At 44.1% G+C, this 26,338-nt stretch overlaps 1 protein-coding gene across 3 annotated transcripts in view; it reads left to right on the top strand.

The window, feature by feature from the left end:
- mdga2a (MAM domain containing glycosylphosphatidylinositol anchor 2a) overlaps window positions 1-17,703 on the top strand; it is a 990,949-nt gene extending 973,246 nt beyond the window's left edge. For all 3 annotated transcript variants that reach the window (XM_068038888.1, XM_068038889.1, XM_068038887.1), the window contains 2 exons: window positions 4,698-4,803; window positions 15,048-17,703. In XM_068038888.1, coding sequence (XP_067894989.1) covers window positions 4,698-4,803; window positions 15,048-15,139 — 198 coding nt within the window. In that variant the 3' untranslated portion in view covers window positions 15,140-17,703. The remainder of the gene's footprint in view (window positions 1-4,697; window positions 4,804-15,047) is intronic.
- The last annotated feature ends 8,635 nt before the right edge of the window (window positions 17,704-26,338 follow it).

Below are 26,338 nucleotides of genomic sequence, written 5' to 3'. Positions count from 1 at the left end.
GGTTGTTCCTATTCCCTTTCTTGAACAGGGGCACAACATTTGCCACCCTCCAATCACCTGGTACCACCCCCGTCAGCAGAGAAGATGAAAAGATCATTGCCAGCGGCTCTGCAATTTCATCCCTTGCTTCCCATAACATCCTTGGATATACCCCGTCAGGCCCGGGAGACTTGTCTATCTTCAAGTTATTCAAAAACCCCAACACATCTTCCCTCCTAACGAGCACTTCCTCGAGCTTACCAGTCTGCTTCCCACCGTCCTCTTCAGTAATACACCCCTTCTCATTCGTAAATACCGAAGAGAAGTACTCATTCAAAACCTCACTTATCTCTTCCGGCTCAACACACAGTCTCCCGCTATTGTCCTTGACCGGACCTATGGTCCCCCTAGTCATCCTCATATTTCTGACATACGCGTAAAAGGCCTTGGGGTTTTCTTTTATCCTACCCGCCAAGCATTTTTCATGCCCTCTCTTAGCTCTCCTAATCCCTTTCTTCAGATCCTTCCTGGCCATCTTGTATCCCTCCAGAGCTATGCCTGTGCCCTTTTTCCTCAACTTTATATACGCATCCTTCTTCTTCCTAACAAGACTCTCAACCTCTCTTGTCAACCACGGTTCCCTCACATGACCATCCCTTCCCTGTCTGACAGGGACATGCTTATCAATGGCCCCTACTATCTGCTCCTTGAAAAAGTTCCACATTTCGACCGTGCCCTTCCCTGCCAGCATATGCTCCCAACTTATGCTCCTCAGTTCCTGCCTGACAGCATCATATCTACCCTTCCCCCAATTGTAAACCTTGCCCTGTTGCACATACCTATCCCTCTCCATTACCACAGTGAATGCTACAGAATTGTGATCACTATCTCCAAAGTGCTCGCCCACCAACAGCTCTATCACTTGCCCTGGTTCATTACCTAGTACCAAATCCAATATTGCCTCCCCTCTGGTCGGGCAGTCTACATACTGAGTCAGAAAAGCTTCCTGGACATACTGCACAAACACTACCCCATCCAAACTATTCGATCTAAAGAGTTGCCAATCAATATTTGGGAAGTTGAAATCCCCCATAATTACTACCCTGTGACTTCTGCTCCTTTCCAAAATCTGTTTCCCAATCTGCTCTTCCACCTCCCTGCTGCTATTGGGGGGCCTATAGAAAACTCCCATCAAGGTGACTGCTCCTTTCCTGTTCCTGACCTCAACCCACAGTGCCTCAGTCGGCAGATCCTCCTCGAAAATTCTTTCAGCAGTTGTTACACTATTTCTAACTAACAATGCCACCCCCCCACCTCTTTTACCACCATTCCTAATCTTATGAAAACATCTATAACCAGGTACCTCCAAAAACCATTCCTCCCCCTCACCTATCCACGTTTCAGTGATGGCCACAACATCGTAGTCCCAAGTGCCCATCCACGCCTTCAATTTACTCACCTTATTCCTGATGCTTCTTGCGTTGAAGTATACGCACTTTAACCCTTCTCCGTGCCCATCTGTCCTCTGTGACAGTGCTACCTTCCCCAATACCTCACTACACTCTTTGTCTTTCTGAGTGGACCCACTGGTCCCTGGATTACAAGTCCGGTTCCCATCCCCCTCCCAAACTAGTTTAAACCCTCCCGAACAGTACTAGCAAACCTCCCTCCCAGGATATTGGTGCCCCTCTGGTTCAGATGCAGCCCGTCCTGTTTGAACAGGTCCCATCTTCCCCAGAATGCAGTCCAATTATCCAAGAACTGGAAGCCCTCCCTCCTACACCATTCCTGCAGCCACGTGTTCAGCTGTGCTCTCTCCCTATTCCTAGCCTCACTATCACGTGGCGCCGGCAACAAACCAGAGATAACAACTCTGTCCGTCCGAGCTTTCAGCTTCCAGCCTAACTCCCTAAACTCACTTCTAACATCTGTGCCACCCTTCCTTCCTACGTCGTTGGTGCCAATGTGCACCACGACCTCTGGCTGCTCCCCCTCCCCTTTAAGGATCCTGAAGACGCGATCACAAACATCACGGACCCTGGCACCAGGGAGGCAACAAACCATCCGTGCGTCTCGCCTGCGCCCACAGAACCGCCTGTCGGTACTCCTCACCATCGAGTCCCCGATGACTAGTGCTCTCCCATTCTCCCTCCTTCCCTTCTGAGCCACAGTGCAGGACCCCGTGCCAGAGGCCCGTTCACTGCAGCCTGCCCCCGATAGGCCGTCCCCCCCAACAGTATCTAAAACTGTATACTTGTTGTTGAGGGGAACGACCACAGGAGATCCCTGCACTGACCTCTTCCCACCTCTAACTGTTACCCAGCTGCCTTTGATTTGTGGAGTAACGACCTCCGTGTAGCTTCTATCTATCAACCCCTCAGCTTCCCGAATGATCCTCAGTTCATCCAGCTCCAGCTCCAATTCCCTAACACGGTCTGATAGGAGCTGGAGACGGATGCACTTCCAGCAGGTGAAGTCGGCAGGGCCACCGGAGGTTTCCCTCACCTCGAACATTCTGCAGGAGGAGCAATACACTACACTGGCTGCCATTTCTTTTATTCAATTACCCCTTAGTTAAGTACAACTATAGATATTAACAAAAACAGTAAATAGCTTACCTGCTCAGTCCTTTTTGGTTAGAGGAGGAGGGTAAAAAGGGTCTTATTATTAGTTTAGAGGAGGAGGATGGGTGGGAGACACTACATGTGTAGTGGCTCGGGTTTACTCAGCTCCGCACCTTTAAGGAAAATACCTACCCAGGAGTCCTCGCTGCCGACCAGCTTCCGGTTCCTCCGGCGCCAAAAGAAACTCAAAGACAAGGAAAACAGTAAGTAAAACAGTAAGTACTTACTTTCAAAACACAGCTCCTGATGCCTTCACTCACCCACCGAAGAGTCGCTACCTTCTCCTGCTGCTCCGCCGGGAAATGAGGCCGAGTCTCTCCTCTTACTGAGGAGAGCAGTAACACCCGACAGCTATGCCACTGTACTTTGCAGAATGCTTCATGGGTTGAGATTCATTCATTGAACATGTATTTTGACAATTGCCCATGGAATTTTCGCTTGCAAGGATGTGGCAAGGTTGGGCAGAGGAAGCCATGAACCGCACTTGTACTGCCTATGACGGCTGTGCCATTATTTATAGCAGCAATGCTACTCTTTCTCAGCATTTATTATGGCCTCTCCACAGACAGTGACAATATTCTTCTCCTTGGCTATATTCCAGAATTCTATTTGTTAGTATGGCCCACCTGCCCCTCACCTGTGGCCCTCACAATCCTGCTGATCTGCTAGCTGTGTCTGCTGGCCTCAGTTCAGAGTTCACAGCTCTGGGTCTGGCCTATTCAGAGAGGAGGAAAAGAGAAAGAGAGTCAGTGATAGAGATCATTATTTAAAAATACACACAGAAATAATCAAGTTGTTTTATGGCAAGTTTGTAAGGGTGGCCTTCAGACAACCAGTGCTCAGGATTGTGGCCCTCAACCAACCTACTGAGTTGTAATTTAGCATGACAGCCCACTGCAGTTTTTATTTCTAACCAAATATGTAGATTGAGGGTTCAAACCCTACTCTACAGACCTTGAGCACATGATCTATGTTGACACTTCGATGTAGTGCTGAGGGAATACTGCACAGTTGAAGGTACTGTCTGCCAGTTCAGGTAGGCACAAACAATCAAAAAAGAGCAGGGGACTTTTCCTGGAGAACCATCACCATTAGAAAACTGGTTATTCATCTCATTGCTGTTTGTGGAGCCTTGCTGTGCACAAGTTGGCTGCTGCATTTGCTTACAAAATGGCAGTCACTAAAATTCAGAAGTAATTCATTGGGTGTGAAGCACTTTGGGACATCTTGAAGAAGTGAAAGGCACTACATAAATGCAGTTCTTTTATCTCTCTTTACGAAGCCAGCCACAGTCTGAATTCAAATGGAAGTGTATTGTACAGTACAGTCCAAATTGAATTGGAGTGGCAGCGTAGGCCAGATTAATATAAAAAATACTCGAGGGTACTACACTGCTACTTGGAAAATGATTTCTGGAACAATGTTCAAATCCATTCCTGCTCAATGAGAGATCTTCAGGATTGTACATTACTTTGGGCAATTTAAACCTACATAACAGTAGATGTAAGTCCACTTCAATGCTGTTCTGAAATTCAAGTCTAAGAATTGATGTAGGGTGTTCGACAGAAATGGTAACTTTAGTACTTCAGGTCAGATAGAATGAACCATATGTCAGGTTTAAGAAGTATCCAGTTTGGGAAAGCTTGATGTTACTGGGTGCTAAAAGGGATCATATGCTACTCTTCATTACTGTCATTCCTCACTTGAATATTCAAGGTCTGCTTCCATAGTCCTGCATTCCCAACGGAGAGCTGTATTCACAGCAGTGCAAGCTAGAGAATCAGATGAACAAAGTTGTATCCCTGTCTCTGAAACCTGGACCTTGCAAGGGCAACTTCTAGCTGGGAGCATGGGATTGCAGAATCACCTCTCACATCAAAAATAGGACTAAAATGCTAGGAATCAGAAAGAGAGGACAATGATTCTTGAGGATAGTTTGAAGATTTAAAGAATGTACACTCACTGAACGCTACATCATAAAACAATTTTTTGAATGTTCTTTTACAGTTTTCCTTTAAACCTGTTCACCAGAACATTCTATTACTCTACGTGTATCCATTGCAGCACTAATCTTTTCTGTTTGTAATTGTATAGCTCATATTTGAAGGCATTCGGGGACCCAGTATAGAAGGGGACATCGCAATCGATGATGTAACTGTAACAGAAGGCGAGTGCAGGAGAGTAGACCAGCCTGTCAACAGTAAGTAAAATATTTGGAAATAAAATCTGCTCATTAATGTCTACAAAACAAAGTAGATCACCAGCAAATAGGCAACAGATCTACTAGGTGAGCACCTTTAAGTCTATAGGGCATTTATTTGAACATGAATTAATGTTGTAATTGAATAATTTTGATGCACAATTTTAAATTTAATTTTCAAAAGTCTTATTCAAATAGTTGCAACATAAATATTTGTTGCAAAAAAAACAAACTGTAGGAGAGGGTTTTCTAGAAGTCGAGGAAAAGGCTGTCACTATATTTCATAAATGATGTATGATTTTGTTCTTCTCCATTTTATTTATTCACTTGTTACCTTGTTTTTCTCAGATCTCCCCAAGCCAAACACGAGGGGTAAAATTCAACTTCAGAGGGACATAAAATTAGTGATAGTGTTCATTCACCTGTGTTACAACTTTCTCCATTTGTATTTCCTATGAAGTCAAAGGAAATAAAAATCAGAGGAGATGTAAAATGGGTGACAATTCACTATTGACCATTTTACATGATAGCACAAAGTCAAAATCTACTCCATTGTCTTCTTCCTGTTGCTTTCCATTGCAGAGACCATTATAATTTCTGAGAATACTGATAAGGCACCAGAAATGAGGAATTCACTTGTGAGAATTGGTCAGTTACAGTAACTCCCAGGTTCCATAATCTGCTACCAACCAGCAGGAAGACCCATTCCCTCTCTGCAGATCTTCCAAATGTGGAGATACCTCAAGCATTCAGGAGGACCTGAACCAGTGGAATATGGTTAATGGAGGGGTGTCAGATGTTATTGGCATCGAGCTTAAAACAAAACAGCTTCAGAAGGAGAATATGGGTGGTAATTTATTCTCTTCCCCCGTTTTGAGTATGGAGGCGGGGAGGGCATTTAATGGAGCGGAATGGTGGCAGGTGAGGACACAGCCACCTTCTCAATCCACCTGATTAAGTCTGTGATGGGAAGACCTGTGGACGGCCTTCCCTCCCCGCTGCCAATGAGGCCCTTAAAGGGGCAATTAATGCCCAATTAAGGGCCTTTTCCCACTGCTGCTGGTATTAACCCAGGGGTAGGCGGGCCTGCCAACTCCCCTACACTCCCTTCCCCCGCGAAGCACACCCCACGACGCCACTTTCATCATCACTTACCTCTGGCCTGGGTTGCTCCACAATCCAGGGCCTCCGCAGTGGCAATGCTGAACAAAAAGCTGCCCAGCCTCTGACTGACAGCTCTTGGAAGGTGGGACTTCCCGTCCCCGGGGTCCTGATCCTGGGAAAGGCCTGTCGGTGGCTTCTCAAGTGGCTGAGTGCATTGTAATACAGTGGGTCTTCCCCAAAGTAGGCAATGCGGGCCTCTCGACAGCTCTCCAGCTGGCAGCCAAAACCCCATCGCCTCCATAAAATTCCCCACTATGTGTCAGCTAGACCCGTGTGCAGTCTGGCAATAACCAGGCACACATTTAAAAGATTCACCTGCATAATATGCAGTTTGTTGGACACAGTTGGTGTAACAGATGTGCTGTGTAGTTAATATGCACTTCACATTGTTTAAACCCAGCAAACAGTCCCCATGGCACTCAACAATATTTGTTCAGTGCTCTGCAGAAGCATCTCAAGGCCTTTCTGCAGGATAAGAAGGGGGCATCTTTTGCTAGAATGACCAACCACACCTTTTCCAGATATATCTTATGTATCAGCTCTCGATGAATTATTCTATGCAAACCCTGCAGGCCATGCTTTCTTAAGACTGAAAATTACAAACCGTAATCATGTTTTCTTTTCTTCAAGTACTTGTATTCAGATAGATTATATGGAACTATCACTGTTTGTACAACATTGTTTACTATTTGCAATATTTTTGAACAGACTGTCCTGAAATACAGTATCGTAGCATGCACTACACAGATACCTTCAATGGTTGGTTACATACCGACAGCTCTATTGAACCAATTATTTTGGGCTGTAAAGAGGATACTTCAATGTGTGCTACTTTTCTACAAAATCATAATTTATTTACCTGTTCTGGTTTTCATGGTAAAAATGTTCATTCCTCTCATACATGCCTTTGTTATATCGCATTGGCTCTCACCTTTATAAGTGGAACTGGAATGTTTCTAGAAAACCCAGTATGATTTTTCTTTTGCCCCCAAGTCCCTGGTCTCATAACAATACTCAGCTAGATGGTGTCTTGCCTGGTCCCAGTCACCAAACTGCATTTTGTCCTTGACATAAACACTGCACATGTGTAACGTGTATTCGGAATGATCCATGTCTGTAGTCAGTGATTCATATGCAATCAGCATCATGCAGAATTGTAATGAAATTCAAAGTAAGTTTGTATACATGAAACAGTTTTCTGAGAATTGGCAGTATTTTCAGCTTGACTCAGTTGTACTCTCCTCTGTCAAAGTTATGGATTTGGTGCAGTGCAGAATGAATGCTGCAATGTCAGAGGTGCCATATTTCAGATGAGAAGTTGAACTGTTCAGATTGATGTAAAAGATCCTATAGCTTTTTTTTCCAAGAAGAGCAGGGAGTTCTCTCAGTGCTCTGGCCAGCATTCATTCCTCAACCAACACGAGCAAAGTCCTTCGTTGATTTGCTGCTTGTGGGACTTTACTGTATGTAAATTAACTCCCACATTTCCTTACAAAACCAAAGTTGGCTATACTCCAAAATAATTAATTGACGGGAAGTGATTTGAAATGTTCCAAGGATGTGAAAGTTGTTATATAAACACAAGTCAGTCTGTCTTGTTTTTCAATGCACGGCGCCTTCTGGGTGCTGAAAGCATATAACCCTGCTCTACTGACGCCCAGGGAGGTATCATGGTTTCAGTACTCATATCAAATTGCTTTTCGTTGCACTGACCATGTTAAATTTAACCCTGGTCTCAATGTGATTAGAAAAAATCAAGGTAAGTATGCCATATAATGATTCAGGAATTGCAGCCTGGTTAAAATTAATTATATTCATCTCCCAATAATTGACATAATTGCTGCTGTTAATGTAACAGTGTTAAATTTTACTGCCTTGTTAAATTAAGTTATAACTTCTGACTGCCATCATTACTGACTGGCAGCACCTCATACTCAGCTGGTCATTAGCTGCTAGGCATTCAGTGAACTTTGCACCAAGCTGACTTTGATGCCAACATTTCCTTTGTGAGCCACATTTTTTTCAGAATGCTATAGAGGAAAACAAACAACATGGAAGCATGGTGTCACTCTGGATTATTATCTAGAGTGCTCTGGGCAAAGAGGAAAGAAGCAGTGCCCATCTTCACACCACCTCCTCCAGAGAGAAGCTGGGATTTTCAGCCAGTATGGAGTATAGAACACTTGGCAGAGGATGTTGCTTGTAAAGGATAGAATATTAACGTAGTGAATTGGAAATGAGTTCTATTCAGAAAATTCACTAAGATACAGATGAATTGTTCTGACATTCTGATGCAAGCCAGTTTATTATTTTGAGTACTTCATGCAGGTGCAAATCGTGGAATGAAATTGAGGAGGTTCCAGCCCAAATGCTAAAGGTGAAAATTTATCCAGCGTCTCTCAGATGTCAGGTCCAGAATTCTCGCATCCTAAGATCTAAGTTTTGATTACATCATGTGGTGAGCCAAATTCCTTCAAGGAGTTATGCAACATTTCACAAATGGCACTTTAACAATATACTGCCCCATATAGAGTAACCAGTGAGTGACAATGTGCTGCAGAGCGCAACACAATTGAGAGCATAGGAAAATAAACTGAGAACCGAGCTCATGTTTGTTCAGTGATCTGAAACCTGAGAGTGAATAACACCCTACCAGGAGCTGCTTTTCTGTATTCTGCAAAAGTAGTCTCCTTCTGGTGATGTTGAATGTAACTGTAATAACTCTATCAGCTGCATAGTTTATGTTTGCCAGCATTTTCTGCATTACCTATTTTCAAAAGGTTATATTTGAGATACAAGCCTCATTGCAAAAAACAAATTGAGAAGAATAGTATTTTATGATGAGCATTAGGGAGCTACTGTACTTTTTGTGGATTTGTTTTTCATTCATGATAAGGCACAGAGAGAAGAATTCTTAAAATGCATTTCAGACAACTTTTTAGCTGGTATGTAGCAAGCCCAACAAGAGAGGTGGCGGTACTGGACTTAGTTTTAGGGAATTATGCTGAGCAGGTGGAAGGGGTATCATTTGGGGAGCACTTTAGTAGAAGTGATCATAATTAAGTTAGATTTAGGGTAATTATGGAAAAGGACAAAGATTGACCAGGAATAAAAGTTCGCAATTGGGGAAAAGCTCATTTTCGCTAAGCTGAGATGTGATTTAGCTAAAGTGGACTGGAAACAGCAACTTGAAGGTAAATCAGTGCCAGATCAGGGGGAGACATTCAAGGAAGAGACAGAGAGTGTTCAGAGCAAGTATGTTCCCTTAAAGAAAAAGGGTGGGACTAACAAATCCAGAGCCCCCTGGATGTCAAGGTCCTTCAAGGAGAGGATAAAGAAAAAAGGGAAGCTTCTGATAGATTCTGAAGGCGCAACACTGCAAAAAACCTAGAGGAGTATATAAAGAGTAGGGGTGAAATGAAAAAGGAAATTAGGAAAACAAAGAGAGGGCGTGAAAAAAAATTAGCAAGTAAAAATCAAGGAAAACCCAAAGGTTTTTCTCGAAATATGTAAAGAGCAAGAGGGTAAGTAAAGAAAGAATAGGGCCTATTAGGGACCAGAAGTGTAGCCTGTGCATGGAGGTGTAGGACATGGGTGTGGTTCTTACTGAATACTTTGTGTCTGTTTAAACAAGAGAGAGGGATAATGTAGACATTGCAATCAGGGAGAAGGAGTGTGAAATATTAGATGAAATTAACATTGTGAGAGGAAGTATTAAGAGATTTAACATCTTTGAAAGTGGATAAATCCCTAGGCCTGGATGAAATGCATCCTTGGATGTTAAAGGAAGCAAGAGAAAAAATATCAGAGGCTCTGCATCATTTTCCAATCCTCTCTGGCTACAGGTATGGTGCCAGAGGACTGGAGGACAGCTGATGTTGTGCCATTGTTTATAAAGGGAGAAAGGGATAGACTAAGTAGTCAGCCTAACGTCGTTGGTGGGAAAACTATTGGAAAAAAATTCTGAGGAACAAGATAAATCTGCATTTAGAAAGACATGAATTGATCAAAGACCGTCAGCACAGATTTGTTAAGGGAAGGTCGTGTCTGACTAGCATTATTGAATTTGTTGAGGAGGTAACAAGGAGGGCTGATGAGGGTCCTGCATTTGATGTAGTCTATATGGATTTTAGCAAGGCTTTTGATAATGTTCCAAATGGCAGACTGGTGACAAAAGTAAAAGCCTATGTGATCCAAGGGAAAGTGGCAAATTGGATCCAAAATTTGCTCAGAGGCAGGAAGCAAAGGGTAGTGGTTGGTGCGTGTTTTTGTGACTGGAAAGCTGTTTCCGCAAGACTCAGTCCTAGGTCCCTTGTTTTTTGTGGTATATATCAAGGACTTGGACTTGAATGTAGGGGGACGATTAAGAAGTTTGCAGATGATACGAAAATTGGCAGGGTAGTTGATAATGAAGAAGAAAGCTGTCGACTGCAGGAAGATATCAATGGACTAGTCAGGTGGGCAGAACAGTGGCAAATGAAGTTCAGTCTGGAGATGTATGAAGTAATGCATTTAGAGAAGGCTAACAAGGCAAGGAAATACACAATAAATGGTAGGATACTAAGATGTATAGAAGACTGGAGGTATCTTGGAGTGCATGTCCATAGATCCCTGAAGGTGGCTAGACAGCTAGTTGAGGTGGTTAAGAAGGTATATGGGATACGTGCCTTTATTAGCTAAGGCATAGAATGTAAGAGCTGGGAGGTTATGCTGAAACTCTATAAAACACTAATTAGGTCTCAGATGGAGTACTGCATACAGTTCTAGTCACTGCACTCTAGGAAAGTGCACTAGAGAGGGTACGAGGAGATTTACGAAGATATTGACTGGACTGGAGAATTTTAGTTATGAGGTAAGGTTGGTTGTGTTTTTTGGAACAGAGGAGGCTGAGGGAAGACCTAAATGAAGTGTATAAAATTATGAGAGGTCCACATAGAGTGGATAGGAAGGCCCTATTCCCCTTGGTTGAGGGGACCATGACCAGTGCTCATAGATTTGGGGGAAGTGGGAGGAGATTGAGGGGATTTGAGGGGAAACTTTTTCACCCAAGGGTGGTGGGGATCTGGAACTCACTGCCTGAAAGGGTGATAGAGGCAGAAACCCTCATAACATTTAAAAAGTACTTGAATACACACTTGAAGTGCCGTAAGCTACAAGGCTACAGATCAAGAGCCAGAAAGCTGGATTATGCTGGATGGTTCCTTGCCAGCCAGCACAGACATGATGGGCCAAATAGCCTCATTCTGTGCTGTAAATTTTTATGATTCTGTGATTATTTGATAATTTCATCACCATGTTATGGATTGTGTCATGCATGGAAGGAACCATAATGAAATAAACAATGAAATGGAAGAATTATGAATTTTAAAAGTCAACTGTTAAACAAAACCATAAAACATGGACACTTTGACTGGACAGTCAAAATGGAGTAGAAATCAACAAATTGTCTGAAATCGCCCTGTGGAGAACCCCTTTGAAATTGAAAGGAACACTTGTATATTAATGACTCTTATCGACATGAATGAACTAACAAAGGATTTGAGAAACAGATGGACTCACAGCTCAAACTAAACTTGAATAAGTGTGAAATAGCACTGTGTTAACAGAATGGTTCCCATTCAGACATCAATCGATAGCCATCCACATGCTGATCCATTGTGTGGTCACACCAGGGGAGAGGGCCATGTGTCTCCTAACAGAAATTCTAATGTGATAAATTTTTACCTCTGGAGAGAGGCGAGATCAAGCCAACACTTCAGAAAAGCAGTCCAGTTAGAGGCTGTGCAAGAGATCCAGCCAAGCAAGAGGAATCCTGCTGAACAATACTGAACAGCCATTACAGCAAAGACATCACAAAGTGACTTTAAGCCTTTGAATTTCATTATATTTCCTGACAAATTTCACCCAAATTATCCATTTTCCATAATTTTATTTCATACTTCCATGGGATGTGAGCATCGCTGGCAAGGATAGCATTTGTTGCCCATCCCTAATTGCCCTTGAGAAGGTGATAGTGAGCTGCCTTCTTGACTGCTGAAGTCCGTCTGGTGTGGGTGCACCAACAGTGCTATTAGGAGGGGAGTTCCAGATTTTTGAACCAGCAAAAGTGAAGGAATAGCAATAGTTCCAAGTCAGGATGGTACATGACTTGGAGGAGAACTTGCAGGTGGTGGTGTTCCCCATTTGGCTGCTGCCCTTGTTCTTCTAGGTGATCGAGGTCACAGGTTTGGAAGGTGCTGTCAAAGGAGGCGTGGTGAGTTGCTGCAGTGCATCTTGTGTACGGTGCACACTGCTGCCACTGTGCGCTGGTAGTGGATCTTGTGGAGGGAGTGAATGTTTAAGCTTGTGGATGGTGTGCCGATCAAGTGATATTGTTGAGCATATTCAGTGTTGTTGCAGCTGCACTCATCCAGGCAAGTGGAGCGTATTCCATCACACTCCTGACTTGTGCCTTGTAGATGGTGGACAGGCATTGGGGAGACAGGAAGTGAGTTACTCGCCGCAGAATTCCCAGCCTCTGATTTGCTGTTATAGCCACAGTATTTATATGGCTGGTCCAGTTACATTTCTGGTCAATGATAACCCCCCAGGATGTTGATGGTGGGAGAATTCAATGATAGTAATGCCATTGAATGTCAAGGGGAGATGGGGAGGTTCTCTCTTGTTGGAGATCATCATTGCCTGGCACTTGTGTGGCGCGAATGTTACTTGCCTTTTATTAGTCCAAGCCTGAGTGCTGTCCAGGTGTTGCTGCATGTGGACATGGACTGCTTCAGTATCTGTGGTGTTGCAGATGGTACTGAACACCATACAATCATCAGCGAACAGCCCCACTTCTGACCTTATGATGGAGGGAAAATTACTGATGAAGCAGCTGAAGATGGTTGGGCCTAGGACACCACCCTGAGGAACGCCTGCAGCGATGTCCTTGGAGTGAGATGATTGGTCTCCAACAACCACAACATAATGATATAATCTGAGTTTGAGGGTATAGATTGAAAGGCAACCTGTTTCAGTTGGTTTGGGTTCTAACTGGCTCTAATATTTACTCTCTAATCATTCCATGAAAAGTCAATTTTCCACTTTCTCATGTGAGCTAATTATCCAAAAAAAGTCAGAAAATTAATTGTTGTTTGTGGGGTCTTGCTGTGCATGAATTAGCTGCCATGTTTCCGAAATTACAATTGTGACTATAGATGAAAAGTAATTCATTGCCTGTGTAGAGTGCTGGGAAGTCCTGAACTATAAATTCAAGTTCTTTCTTTCTTTCATTATTTACTTCTTCCCTCTTTTTCTCCTTTCCTTCTCTTCTTCCTTCCTCTTCTCCTTCCATCTTTCTGTCCTTCTATCTCCTCCCATCTTTCTGTCCTTCTATCTCCTCTTCCTTCTTGCCTTTCTCCAAACAGCACACATTGTGGGCTGGATTTAGTCGTGCCAGTGGAAAAGGCGAGGGGAACCATGCCTCAACCTTTCTGAGCTGCCCTGGCGCAATTCAATGGTGCGCGGACAATTAACTGCCCGGCATCAGGATCCCCGTCCCTTTAAGACTCTCCAAGAGCTGCTGGCCAATCAGAGGGCCGGCAGCTTAGTAGTATCGGCAGTGCCACTGGGACTACAGAGGCCTGGGAGCAGGCCCAGCAGTGGAGACCCGGACCTCAGGTAAGTGAAACAAAGTCGCTGGGGCCAACATGCAGGCCCCAGTGAAGTGGGTGTGGGGTAGGGTGCGTTTGGTGGCATTGCTGTAAGTGTAGCCTTTGCTGCCAGGGGCCCTGTATGGGCCACAGATTGCCCACAGAGGAGCACCCCCACCCCCGTTCCCCCTACCCCCAAGCCTGCAGGAACCTCATTTTGTTGGGCGACCTGCCTGCATGATACCCCCCTGCCGCTGGTTTAATTCCAGCAGCTGGGAAAAAAGGTGCTACTAATTGGCCAATTAAGGGCTTGAATGGCTTCTGGGCGGAAAGGCCATTTTTGGCCTTTCCTGCCCCAACTTAATCCATATGCAACTGGAAAGCAACGGGCCCTCTGCCACACCCCCCCCCCCCCCCCATCACCCCCATTGGTACAAATTCATCTCTGGGGGTGGGGGGGGTGGCATTAAATTCCAGCATCTCTGTGCCCGTCTTAACAGTTCAAAAACAAAGCCACATATAATCAACTATTGGCCCTATTTGCAGTGCTTTTACCAGCACAAGCCTGTATTGATAGTGGAACAAAAATGGGGTAGATTTTTGTTTTTGCAACACAAGTACTAGTAGCACCTGGGTAGAAGCAAAACTGGGCGGATTGTTGCACAGGTATGCGATTCCACTCACACAAAATTACTCCCTGTACTCTATCCAGACAATAGTCATTACTCAAAAGGTCAAGATGAAAATCTGCCCAGTGTCACGAAGTCGGTGTACAGGATTTTCTGTTTTAGGTCAGGACAATGCTGCCAGGGTCAAATGCGGGTCCTGCCCCCACACGGTGTCGTGAGCAGCAGCCTGACAGTGACTTTGCCTAGATTGGCCAATTATGGCCAGAGAGCATGCTCTCAAAGCTGGTGGGCCAATAGGGCAATGGAAGGAACTGAGCAAGGGTGCCTCCATCTTGAACTAAACAGTGCCACAGCTGCCAGATCACCATTGTGGAGGGGAAACCCCTTCACAGGGCGGCCTATGGCAAGCGGGGACCTCAGAAACATCCTGGAGCCCTGGCACCCCCCCCCCCCCGGGGACTGCTTTCAGGAGGGCACCTCCAGGAAGCTGCTGAGGCTGCAGGGTGCCTGCAGGCTGACCTTAATTGACCTATCATTACCGAAACGGCCGGTAGCTGATCTGTCCCAGATCCAGCCTTCCCGAAAATGGCTCAGGGGCGCGATGGTGCCGGAACCCGCCAGACGGCCTCATCTCGCATCTAGGGGTGAAAATCCTGCCTTGTATCTCCAGCATTCCAGATTTATTAATGTTTAATAAAATGTACCGTCCACAATGTGTATTGATTGCTTCAACGTAATAATGAAAGTAGCATTATTTAGAAACAGATGGCCTTTTTAAAAAAAAAACAGATTTACTAACATGTACTTTTTCTTCATCTAGATTTAAAAACTGGTGGTGAAGGCTCCGTATTAATACATATATGGCTATTTCCAGTCACTCTTCTCATCGCCATGTTAAGCCATCGAAGGTGACCTTATTATGGCAGAGGCTATGAAAAGATTCATCGGGCATTGCACAAAGAATGAATCTTTATACATGGACCTTCAAAAATAATTACCAAAGATTCATCAGCTGATTGCAGATTCAAAGAGTACATGTGGTGAAAGGCATCATGGGAGCGAGAAGGATGCCAGATTTAAACAAAAACAAAAAAAATGTATATGTGTAAAGTGGTCAACGCAAGAAAGAGAAGAACTTTTTGTGTTGCTTTAGAAGGATTTGAAAATACAACTGCATCTAGATGGACTCTGAAAGAGCTTTAGAAATCTTGTCAAAGCACAAAGATCTGGCTGATTTCATTACAGTTGAATGGAGATGCTTGTCACCAGGAGACATAATGGCTGGCCAACAAAAGAATTTCCTACTGGAAACAGGGTAAAAGAAGTGCTGACAATTACTCTCCTTGAGAAGTTTTCAGCAAAGCATTAGATAACTGCAGGTCCTTGTCCTCGGCTGTCTATTCTGCTGTGAATACCTGATCTCGCAACTGTCTGTAGCGAACGTTTTATTCCTTTCCTGCCCCTTCACTGTTAACTTTGCTGTGCTTTATTACATGTTTGGTGTCTCTGCATGCATTTCTGCCCACTGTATGTGAACTGGGCTCAAATAATACTGGGCTATATAGGAGTTGCTTGTGGCCACGATAACACGATAACGGTCATCTGTCTGGTGAGGAAACTAAACCACCTTCTGTTCATGACATGCCATAAAACCAAGTGCCTTCAATTTGAAAAAAATATAAAAATTGCCTGAATCATTTAAATAGAAAACACTTTGCACTGCTAATAATGGAGTGTGTGGAACCTTTTGTATATATGTTGCAGCCGATTCCTACGATTAACAGGCAAAGAAAGCAAGCAACCACTGCATTGTTCCTCCAAGCAGAGAGACTCAAGTTACAACTGAAGTCCTTGGACAAGGCATTCATTAAAGCCATCAAGGTGGCCGCAGCCTGCAATCGTGCGATCCTGTGGAAAATTAGCTTCCACTGAGGCTTAAATTGGGAACATCACTTTGTACAGTTATTGGGTGCAAATGCGATGACCAGAGCAAAGGTCTCTGGAGATGTGCATAGTACAGAGAGTATCAAACAGATGATGGATTGTACTTATTTACAGTAATCTCCATTCAGATTGAAAAATAGGCAAGCTGTGCATAAACACTATAGCAACAAGACAAACTGTGCTGAGTAATCCTGCGATTTTTAGGCTTGTAAGCACCAAGTTTTCTTTGGGATTGAAGTCTTGAGTGAAGACTGCAAGAAGGCTACACGCCTCTGCCCCATTATCCAAATCTGTGCCGATTGTTACATCTTATTTTCTTACTTTAGTGGGGGTGGAAAACGTAATTTTGCCTTTGGAGCGCAAGAAGAAAAGGACAAGGTCACACTCAAGTCACATGAAAACACGTCAGACTTTAGCTAAGTGGTCTCAAATTGTTCTCGACTACTCCCCTCATCCTGCTGGTTTTAAAATTCTGTGATCCTTTTTGTTTAAATTATTTGATCTTTTAAATTAATTCAAAAATACTTTTTAAGTCTAAAGATTGCATAATTGTACACTCTGAAATCCCGAGTATTGACAAAAAAAACTATATGCAAGAGTTTGGATTAGAATTATAAACAAAACTACAGTGGAGCATTTGTGTGATTCCTGAGTATTGATATAAAAAGCACAAGATGTAATAAATGATGATGAGGCTTGAACTTTTATTTTAAATTCCATAGAAAGTTTGTCCATATTCAAGACAATATGGCTGCAGAGATGATTTTTCATCCATGTTCAATAAACCTCTTTTCAGGTATGGTGTGACTTATTGCATGTCTGATTGCTAGTATGGGAGATTTTAATTAAAACAGAGAGTTAATGAGATTCTACTGAGCCCCCAAACTTGCAAATTCATATTGATCTGCTGAATTCATTTGCTAACTCCCGCAGCCACCCTCGCTCTGGTATGTTGCATTTGATGTGAATTTCTCCGAATTAGCTCTCAAAAAATATTCTTGTGTTGTTTAATGATGTTTTTCTTTATCTCATCCTATTACTCAATGTGAAATGACACGTTTCTTATAGCCCTGAATCCAGCTGTTCACATGACCCTCGTCTATCATTCCCATTTGCTGTTTTTGACTAAAAGTAATGTTTAGTTTACCAAATTCACTCAGTTGAGCTGAAATAATAGTGTTCTCTTCATTGAGCAATTGCAATAATCATCACTGGCTTCCTTCATTTAATAGGCTAATAATTTCCAGAAAATACAACTTCCTTTTATCGTTGTGTCGCAAATCTGGCTCACTTCAAATATTTTTCTGTCTGCTTTTCTAGTAGAATAATAAATGTCGCTTTTTTTTGCTCTCTAACTAGAATTAGCCACATTAAGATTACAAATTTCAAGCAAAAGCAGCTGATGACAAAAATGATAGCTGGTGCAAATACAACGCCATGATTTTTTTTGTACAGTCTTTCTTTTCCAGTTGGTGTGGACCACTGCAAGTAGTCACATTGAAGTTGCAGTTATCACTTTTCTCAGGCCATTTATACACCAATATTAAAAACTGTAAAACTCTACACGTGTATTGTCTCTTGTTTGAATTTTTATGAGTGTTTCCTCCCAATGTCATACCAACGTGATTTTAATGTTTAAGGCAGCAAACCGCAGTAAACACTGTTGATCAACGGAACAAAATGTATGTAACTTCGAAGTATGCCCACTTGAGAGAGATACTGCAGTGTTGCATGTGCTATATTGTCTAGAGTGTGATTAGACTATAAAGCATCGTACCTTTTGGAGGCTCCTATCCAGGAAACATCCATAAGTGAGGATCCCTGCCTCATCTTCGTCATCCCAAAGCGGTTTAAACTGCAGAAAATGTTTAAGTTAACCCGTAGTAGAATAAAGCTTAACCCATTGATCAGTGGAAAAACACTCTGGTGTCGTACTGATGCTGTTGTTTAAGGTATGTGTATGAAGTGTGGGAAAGCCCCTCTCGTGACAGGAGTTCCCACTTTGACCGCTTGAGGATTAAAACAGCCTTTTCACAGCAAAATTAAACATTTGCTAGATCTCCGTTTCTTTAACTGACTCAGAACTCAAAATATTGTGGGGCTCTGTAAATCTCTCCATTTTTTAGATTAGATTAGATTAGAGATACAGCACTGAAACAGGCCCTTCGGCCCACCGAGTCTGTGCCGAACATCAACCACCCATTTATACTAATCCTACACTAATCCCATATTCCTACCAAACATCCCCACCTGTCCCTATATTTCCCTACCACCTACCTATACTAGTGACAATTTATAATGGCCAATTTACCTATCAACCTGCAAGTCTTTTGGCTTGTGGGAGGAAACCGGAGCACCCGGAGAAAACCCACGCAGACACAGGGAGAACTTACAAACTCCACACAGGCAGTACCCGGAATCGAACCCAGGTCCCTGGAGCTGTGAGGCTGCGGTGCTAACCACTGCGCCACTGTGCCGCCCACTGAAATATCTAAAAAAAATTGGTGAATTTCTAATTTAAAAAATGGAAAATTCTCAAAATTTAGATGGGGAAATGTCAATTCTGCTGAACGGTATTAAGGATAGAACATGTATTTTAGTATTTCATGCTAAATCTCCCTTTCATAGATTGAGAAACAGAAATGAAGAGTACGAATGGGCTCCTTTCAGATGTATATATAGATGTGGGATTACACTGAGGCTAGAGTTATAGAGATACTACAAAACTCAGAAACCTCAACAACTTTATCTCAGCGTCATTAACAAATGTAATATTTTAAAGGTGTGTGTAGCCTTGCTTAGTTTCAAAGTACTTCTCAATCCAAACGTAATCTTTAAAATAATTACTCCAATCCGATTTAATTACCTAGATATTATCATTGGCAAGTGTGTGGTATTTTTGTTTAATCCTTATGGCTTTTACTGAATGGTGAGGTGTGACTAAGGGCACAGACTGCTAATCACCCCCATATGCTCTACAGGATCTATTTTCCCTTAGTGAGTAATGCACAAGTTACCGTTTGTACATTTGCAACTGTATTCTGTCACACATACAAATGGTGATAAAGCGTTGCACGTATTGTTTTTCAGTCAGTTTTGCTCACGTGCATCAGTATGTAGGTGGCTATTTATATAGCGGAATGTAACAATTAACATTGTTAACAGTACTTCTTTGTCCATTTTGTGTAATTATCAAGTTTAATTTTATGTACTAATTGTGAATGCCTTTGGGATAAGGGGATATCTGTAAAGGAAGTGTCGGCATGTTCATCATTGATCATACCAGCATCTTTGAATTCTTCCACCACTACTTTAAGATTCACCACATCCACTACAGAGTCACGTCCATTCACAGCCACAACATCTGACTGGGTGCTTCAATTTGATGGATTCTGTGTTTTATGGAATTGGTGACAAGAAACAGGCACATTAACTAAAGTATTAGAAGAATCCAGGATTGTAGAGACTCCGTATCAGATATTCTTAAGAATTGATGGCCTTGCTTAAAGAAGCCTTAAGTGCCTTTTGCTCACTCCTAATTGGATCGAGATTGCCCAAACCCATTTCATGAGACTGATAAAGCTATGAAGAAGAGTTGCATCCAACCCATTAACCACTGCTGAAGTCAAAACTCAATTTCAAAACATGAAATGATGGTGAGTGAACCCACTGCATCGCCCATGCCAGCTTTGATTAAGGTGTTCCATAAACAATGAGGGTTGATGAAATCACCTGGATTTAGTTTGAAAGAGATATTGCTGGGAAACTTCTTGGAACTTTCCCTGCTTTGTCGCCACAACTTGATCAGTAACACTTGTGAACAGACTTTACCGCTGCACATTCGATGAACTGACGACAGAACATAAAGTTTCAAGCAAATTCCTGGCATTGGCTCAGATTACCGTGCACAAAAAATTAATTTACTTACATAATTAAAATAAGATGATTGAAACACCTCAGGGTAATAGCTGTACCTTTGCTGATATTACCTCAGTTGCTTTACACTTCCAGCTCAGTTACCTTCATAGCGTCATTAGCACTTAACCTTTAAACTAAATGTATTAGACGGAAAACATTTTTTTTTATGTTAATCAGAATTACTGGTCATTGATTTTTAGAATGAGACTGATCGTGAAGCTATTTAACAGTCATCCACTGGACTATATGGTAAGTACATTAAGTCATGTACAATATAGCACTTGTGTAAGTAGCACAAATTGATCATTTACTTTGTGTCTGGACAAAATTTAGATTCATCTTAGTAATAAACGCCATTTCATACAAGATTTAATCCTTGGTGGATGAACATGTTGTTAAACATGAAGATTAGTTGCTTTTTCTCCGTGACATTAAACAGTCTTGTTCTAAATTGCCAGGAGGATGCATCAGTCATTAACAGTGGAAAGTTGTCAATTGATTAAAGACATCATTGTTTATGTATGGGCACTGGGCAGAGATGGTATATGGGAACAACAGGTCACTTAACTACCTGACATTAACGAGATAGTAATCACACCACCACATCAAAGATAGAGAACGTGAAATTCAGATCGTTGGCACTGCTGGAGGCAGCGCTACGGAAGTGAATTGGCCTCTTGGAGGCATGTGCTGTACTGCCATCCATTTCCAGCGCGGCTCGTGTGGCCCACCACCTTAAGAAGGACACTCACGTGGGCGTCCCCTGCATGTGCTGGAAGCAACTGTATAAGTGCATGAAGTCGCACAGCCCTGCTGATGTGATGTCCATTTACCAAATTTGGACCACGCAGGTCCATTTAATGGACACGCACATCACTCATAAAAGGTCAAGTGTTCAGCTGCAAAAGAGACACAGCACTTGAGTTATTTAAAGAGCAGGGCACCCAAATTATAGCTGAGGTAATTATGAAGAATTTCTGCTATTGAAAAGTGTCTGTAAGTACTCTGAAGTGTTTTTGCAGGTGTTGTGGTGAGTTCCTGCATTTGACAGGGAGTGTTGCTGTATCCTCAGAGAAGGCAGAGGATTTGGCAACCTGGCCATACAAGGGCTGTAACAGGTATGGGGGCTGCAGTTAGAGTTTCTCTAGGTCTACATCATGAGAGGGCGATGGAGCAGAGGCTGTGGAGAGGGCAAGCTCTGTGTGATGCCCTCTGCCAAGTTGGAGCCGGACACCTCCATGCTCCTTGACAGTGACAGGAGGCTGCCTGGCAGACAAACCAATGCACCCAGGATCATGGTGTACATGCCCATCAATGCTGTCCTGTCTGCTGCTCCATCAAGGTCCTCATCTGAGTCCTCCGCAGCAGAACTTGTCTGTAACCTTTCCCTCCAGTGAGCTGGCACACAAACTATTCTTTCCTTCTGATCTGTCTGCAGCCCACTTGTGCTCGGTGATTCACTGCAAGCTAATCCTAACTCTATAACAGCCGCGGTTGGGTTCCTTTGAGAAGCAATCCTAAATCGCCGTGATACTGGTGACCGTATTACTGATACTGAGTCAGAAAGGTGCATCATAGTCCGGCAATCGTGAAAAATCGCCTGTATTGTCTTATGGTCATGGTGGCATATTACTATGTTTCATTTCTACTGTGTATCTGCTTCATCCCCCTTCATCTGCTGCTGTCCCCCTCATATCAGTATGAAAGGGTATGTCTCGGTGTCTGTGGATGCTTGTCTTACCCTGCTAAGAAGTCTCACACTTCAAGCTATTTAAAAAAAAAAATCCTGCGAATGACTTCTCTGCTGATAATGATTGTGTTGGACATTTAATATAATGATTGATACCCAAGGGAACATCAGTGCACTGTAGAGATGTGTTCTGTGAAAAGCAGGGAAACAACGTTGTTTAATGCAGGTTACGGGGTTAGATAACTACCCAGTTTCACTCCATTACTTTTCAGGGTCGGGGAAATTTTTTTGCCAGTCCACTATGTGGTAAACTGTACTTGTCATTGTGGGCTCACTGGCCTCTTCTCATTCATTATCTTCTTATCTTTGAGAAAGTTGACTTTAGAGCATTTCATTGAGAGATCCCTGTCGTTGATATAGTGTGTGGCCGGATTGTAGCGCTAAGAACCTCAGCCTAAGTTAACATCCAAAGAGCATTTGTTCCCAATAACGGTTCTCAGATCAGCTTGTAACAATTGCTGAAACAGTGCATCACACTTCAGTGAGATCAGGTGTACTCCGCCAGCAATATCTATCTTACTCCTGAATGTTTGCTTCCTGTCGTGCGACAAAGCTACATTAACAGTACAGAAGCCTTACTACCCTAGAAGATTAGTTGGAAAGTTAAGAGGTGTTATTTTTGCTTTTCTGTATTTTATCCCTGATGGAAGTGGGAGCACTGGATGAAGAAAGTTTCCCTTTGGGGCAGACAATGAAGCTTGCTGTAAAGGATCATACCATCTAATGGTATATTCTGAAAATATTACAGAACATCAGGTCTTCCCCATGTACTAGATTTTCACTGCTTGATCTTGAGCCTTTATATTTAGTGACTTTTACTCTACCTGATACCAGTTTTTTGGCAGGTTTTACTACATTTTCATGACATGGCAAATCTCATACTCAAACACATGTTTTGATATAAACACATTCCTGACAGCATCTTAACTCCAGAACATTACCAAGTGGCTTTCTGCTGTGTTTATGATTAAGTTTGACTGCAAGCTACCCTTCCACCCCCCCCCCCACCCCCGTCCCCTTCCCTGCTCCACCCTCTCAGCTCACCCCCTCACAACCCCGTCCCAGCCCGCCCCCCCCTCGCACCATCTTCACCCCGCACCCCCTTCCCCTGCACCCCCCCCCACCCCCTCCCTCTACCCCTCCCCCTTGCATCCCCTCCTCCCACCGGCACCATCCTACACCTGTGTAGGGGCCCCAACAACCCCACTGCCTTGTGGGCGTCTCGGGAGAGACCAAGGCTAAGGGAGTAAACCCTAACAGAAAATCCGGAGCGGAACCCCGTAGGCGGTCATGTGTCACCTTTGGCATGTTTCCGGCAGTTCCTGCAGCCATACTGGTGCCAAACGTCGTGTCCTGCACTCCTTTGGACCCCACCTGAAAGGCCGAGAGGGGGGTTTTGACGACTGGGCAACTCTCAACCTCCATAAATTTGCCCAGGCATGCGCCATGGAGAGGTCACTCCATAGTTGCCTCACAGCGACTGAAACAACACGGAAGGCAGCAGTTACGGGTTATGCTTCACAAACCACTGACCACCTCCAGGCGCGTATCCATTGTCTCTCGAGATAAGGAGGCCCAAAAGAGAAAGACTTCCCTCTAAGGTATGCACAGTGTCAGCGTCTGAGCTGCTGGCTGCGAGTGTCAGATCAATTGATGGTGTTTCCACATCACTGCTATGGAGGTGCTCTCTCTCTTCCTCATGGATGTGCTGCGGCTGTCTAGGCGACAGGTCTTAGGTATCTAAAAAAAGAAAAGCAGAAGGAGAGGGTTGGTTTGAGGGAGGCAGGTGGGGTGAAAAGCAGGATTTCCACGGTTACATTGGGCTGGACTGGATTTTGCAGAGGAGGTGGGGCTTCTGGCGCCAGGCCGAAACGGCAGGGAGAACCCTGCCTCAGCCTTTTTGCACTTCTCCGACGCAATCCTTTGTTGTTTGAGGCAAGGTTTCCAGCGCGAGGATCTCTGTCCCTTTAAATATGGGATCCCACTTCCAAGAGCTGCTGGCCAATCACAGGGCTGGCAACTCAGCAGTATCAACAGCTCCACTGGGAGTGGTGGCCACTCCTGATATTGCAGAGGCCTTGGATCCAGGCCCAGTGCCGAAGCCCCAGCCCTCAAGTAAGTGAAGCAGGGTCCCCGAGGCCAGGCCAGAAGACCCTGCTGAGGGTGGATGGGGATGTGGTTGTAAAGTCCAGGGGGTGGGGGATCACAAGAACACAAGAAATAGGAGCAATGAGACCCATACGGGCCATCATGACTGCTCCGCCATTCAATCCGATCATGCTGGTCTTAGGATTCAACTCCACTTTCTCGCCAGTTCGCCATATCCCTTGATTCCCTCGGAGACCAACAAACTATCTGTCCCAGTCTTAAATTTATTCAACGATGGAACATCCACAACCTCCTGGGGTAGAGAATTACAATGATTCACAATCCTTTGAGTGAAGGAATTTCTCCTCATCTCAGTCCTAAATTATCGGCCCCCTATCCTGAGACTGTGCCCCCCATGTTTTGGATTCCCCGAACAGTGGAAACACTCTCTCAATGCCTACCCTATCCAGCTCTTCATAATCTTATATGTTTCAATGAGATCACCTCTCATTTTTCTAAACTCCAGAGAGTACAGGCCCAATTTACTCAGTCTCTCATCATAGGACAATCCCCTCAACCCAGGACCAACTTAGTAAATCTTCGCTCACCGCCTCCAATGCAAGTACATCCTTTCTTAAATGTGGAGACCAAAACTACACACAGTATTCCAGATATGGTCTCACCAAAACCCTGCACAATTGTCGCAAGACTTCTTTAATCCTGCACTCCAATCCCCTTGCAATAAAGGCCAACATGTCATTTGCCTTCCTAATTGCTTGCTATACCTGCATGCTAACTTACTGGGCTGAACAGCTTCAAAAACAGCATGGAACACGCACGAGAAGTGCTCCGCGGAGCAGTCGTGATATTTAGCGTGGCGGCTCATTTACATGGCCAAGGCAGTCAGACCGCCCCCGATGACATAGAGGGGGTGGGCCGTCCATCCACGGCAATGGCATCCGGCGCCACCACACAGGCACCGGCGCCATTTTTAAAGGTCGTCAGGCCCTTCCAAATCATATACATTTTTAAAATTGTAGGGGAGAGAAAATCAAAGTTAAAATTTATTCAAAGTTTCAATGCCCTCTCCCACCCCCAATGACTATTCAACTTATTAATTGCCCTCTCCCCCAAAAAACTAATCTCGCAATCCCGACCTTCCCTCCCCAAAGTTTAAAACCTTTAACCTTAAACCCTTCCCACTATCCCCTCCACCAATCGCTTTAGTTTTCCCCGTTTCCCGCCCGCCCCTCACCCTGAAAAATTAACTGCTCCCCCCTCTCAACCAGTGTTCCGCCCAGGATCTCCAAATGTAGATCAGAAGGTGTGGGAGTTCCGGCAACCGGCCGGAATATCGCAGCTGGACGGCTGTCGCGACGAGGTAAGTATTTATTCCTTTATTTAAATAAATTGAAATATTTTAATTAGGCTCCTGTCGCCGAGTGGTGGCGGGGGGCCACCACGAGGCCTCATTGCCGCCTGTAATATGGGGCGGGGCCTTCCCAGCGTCAAGGCCCGCGGCGGCCCTCTCCTGAAGGTTTTTTCCGGGCCCCCCTCCACAACCCCCGGTGTCGGGGGCTGGTAAAATCCGGCCCTCTGTGTTCCTTGTACAAGCAGGCCCAAGTCTCTTTGAACATCAACACTTATAAGTTTCACACCTTTGGAAAAATATTCTGCTTTTCTATTATTATGACCAAATGAATAACTTCACACTTCCCTACATTATACTCCATCTGCCATCTTGTTACTCACTCACTAACTTGTCTATATCTTTTTGCAGTCTCTCTTTCTCTTCCTCATTGCTTACCTTTCCACCGAGCTTTGTATCATCAGCAAACTTAGATACATTACCCTCTGTCTCTTCATCTAAGTCATTAATATAGATTGAAATATGTCCTAGGAGGTGCATTGTTTCCTGGCCGGAGCCCTCTGTGGGTGACAGATTGCCTACAGAGGAGGGACCCCTCCCAAGCCCACAGGGAGGGCTCCGAGCAGGTTAGATCTTTGGCCGTTAATAAGCCACTTAAGGGCCTCAATTGATCTCTGAGCGGGAAGGTCGGCGTTGGCCTATCCCACCCCCGGGAAAATTGCTTGGTGATGGGGCAGTGAAGGGGCCTCTGCGCACTCCCCCACTACCCGTTACAATTCTATAGATGGCGGACCCCCCACCTCCTAGCCCGCCTCAGTGGTGCCCATAAAATCCAGCCCACAATGTGCAGCTTTCTCTTCATGCCAGATAGCAGGTTGAGGAGGGAGTTGTGAAGGAGCATAAGGCAGTAACTTACCGCCATCCGTGATGGTCTTGATGATGCCAGATGCCACGGACTCTAGTGCAGCCGGCTCCAAGATTTGGAGAGCCATCTCCACCGCGGGGCTGAGTGCAGTTTTCCATCCCATCCCCCACCAATTCT

The sequence above is a fragment of the Heterodontus francisci genome, chromosome 9 (assembly GCF_036365525.1).
Source record: "Heterodontus francisci isolate sHetFra1 chromosome 9, sHetFra1.hap1, whole genome shotgun sequence".
In the NCBI taxonomy this organism is placed as follows: Eukaryota; Metazoa; Chordata; class Chondrichthyes; order Heterodontiformes; family Heterodontidae; genus Heterodontus; species Heterodontus francisci.
This window is presented reverse-complemented; position numbering and strand designations above follow the sequence as displayed.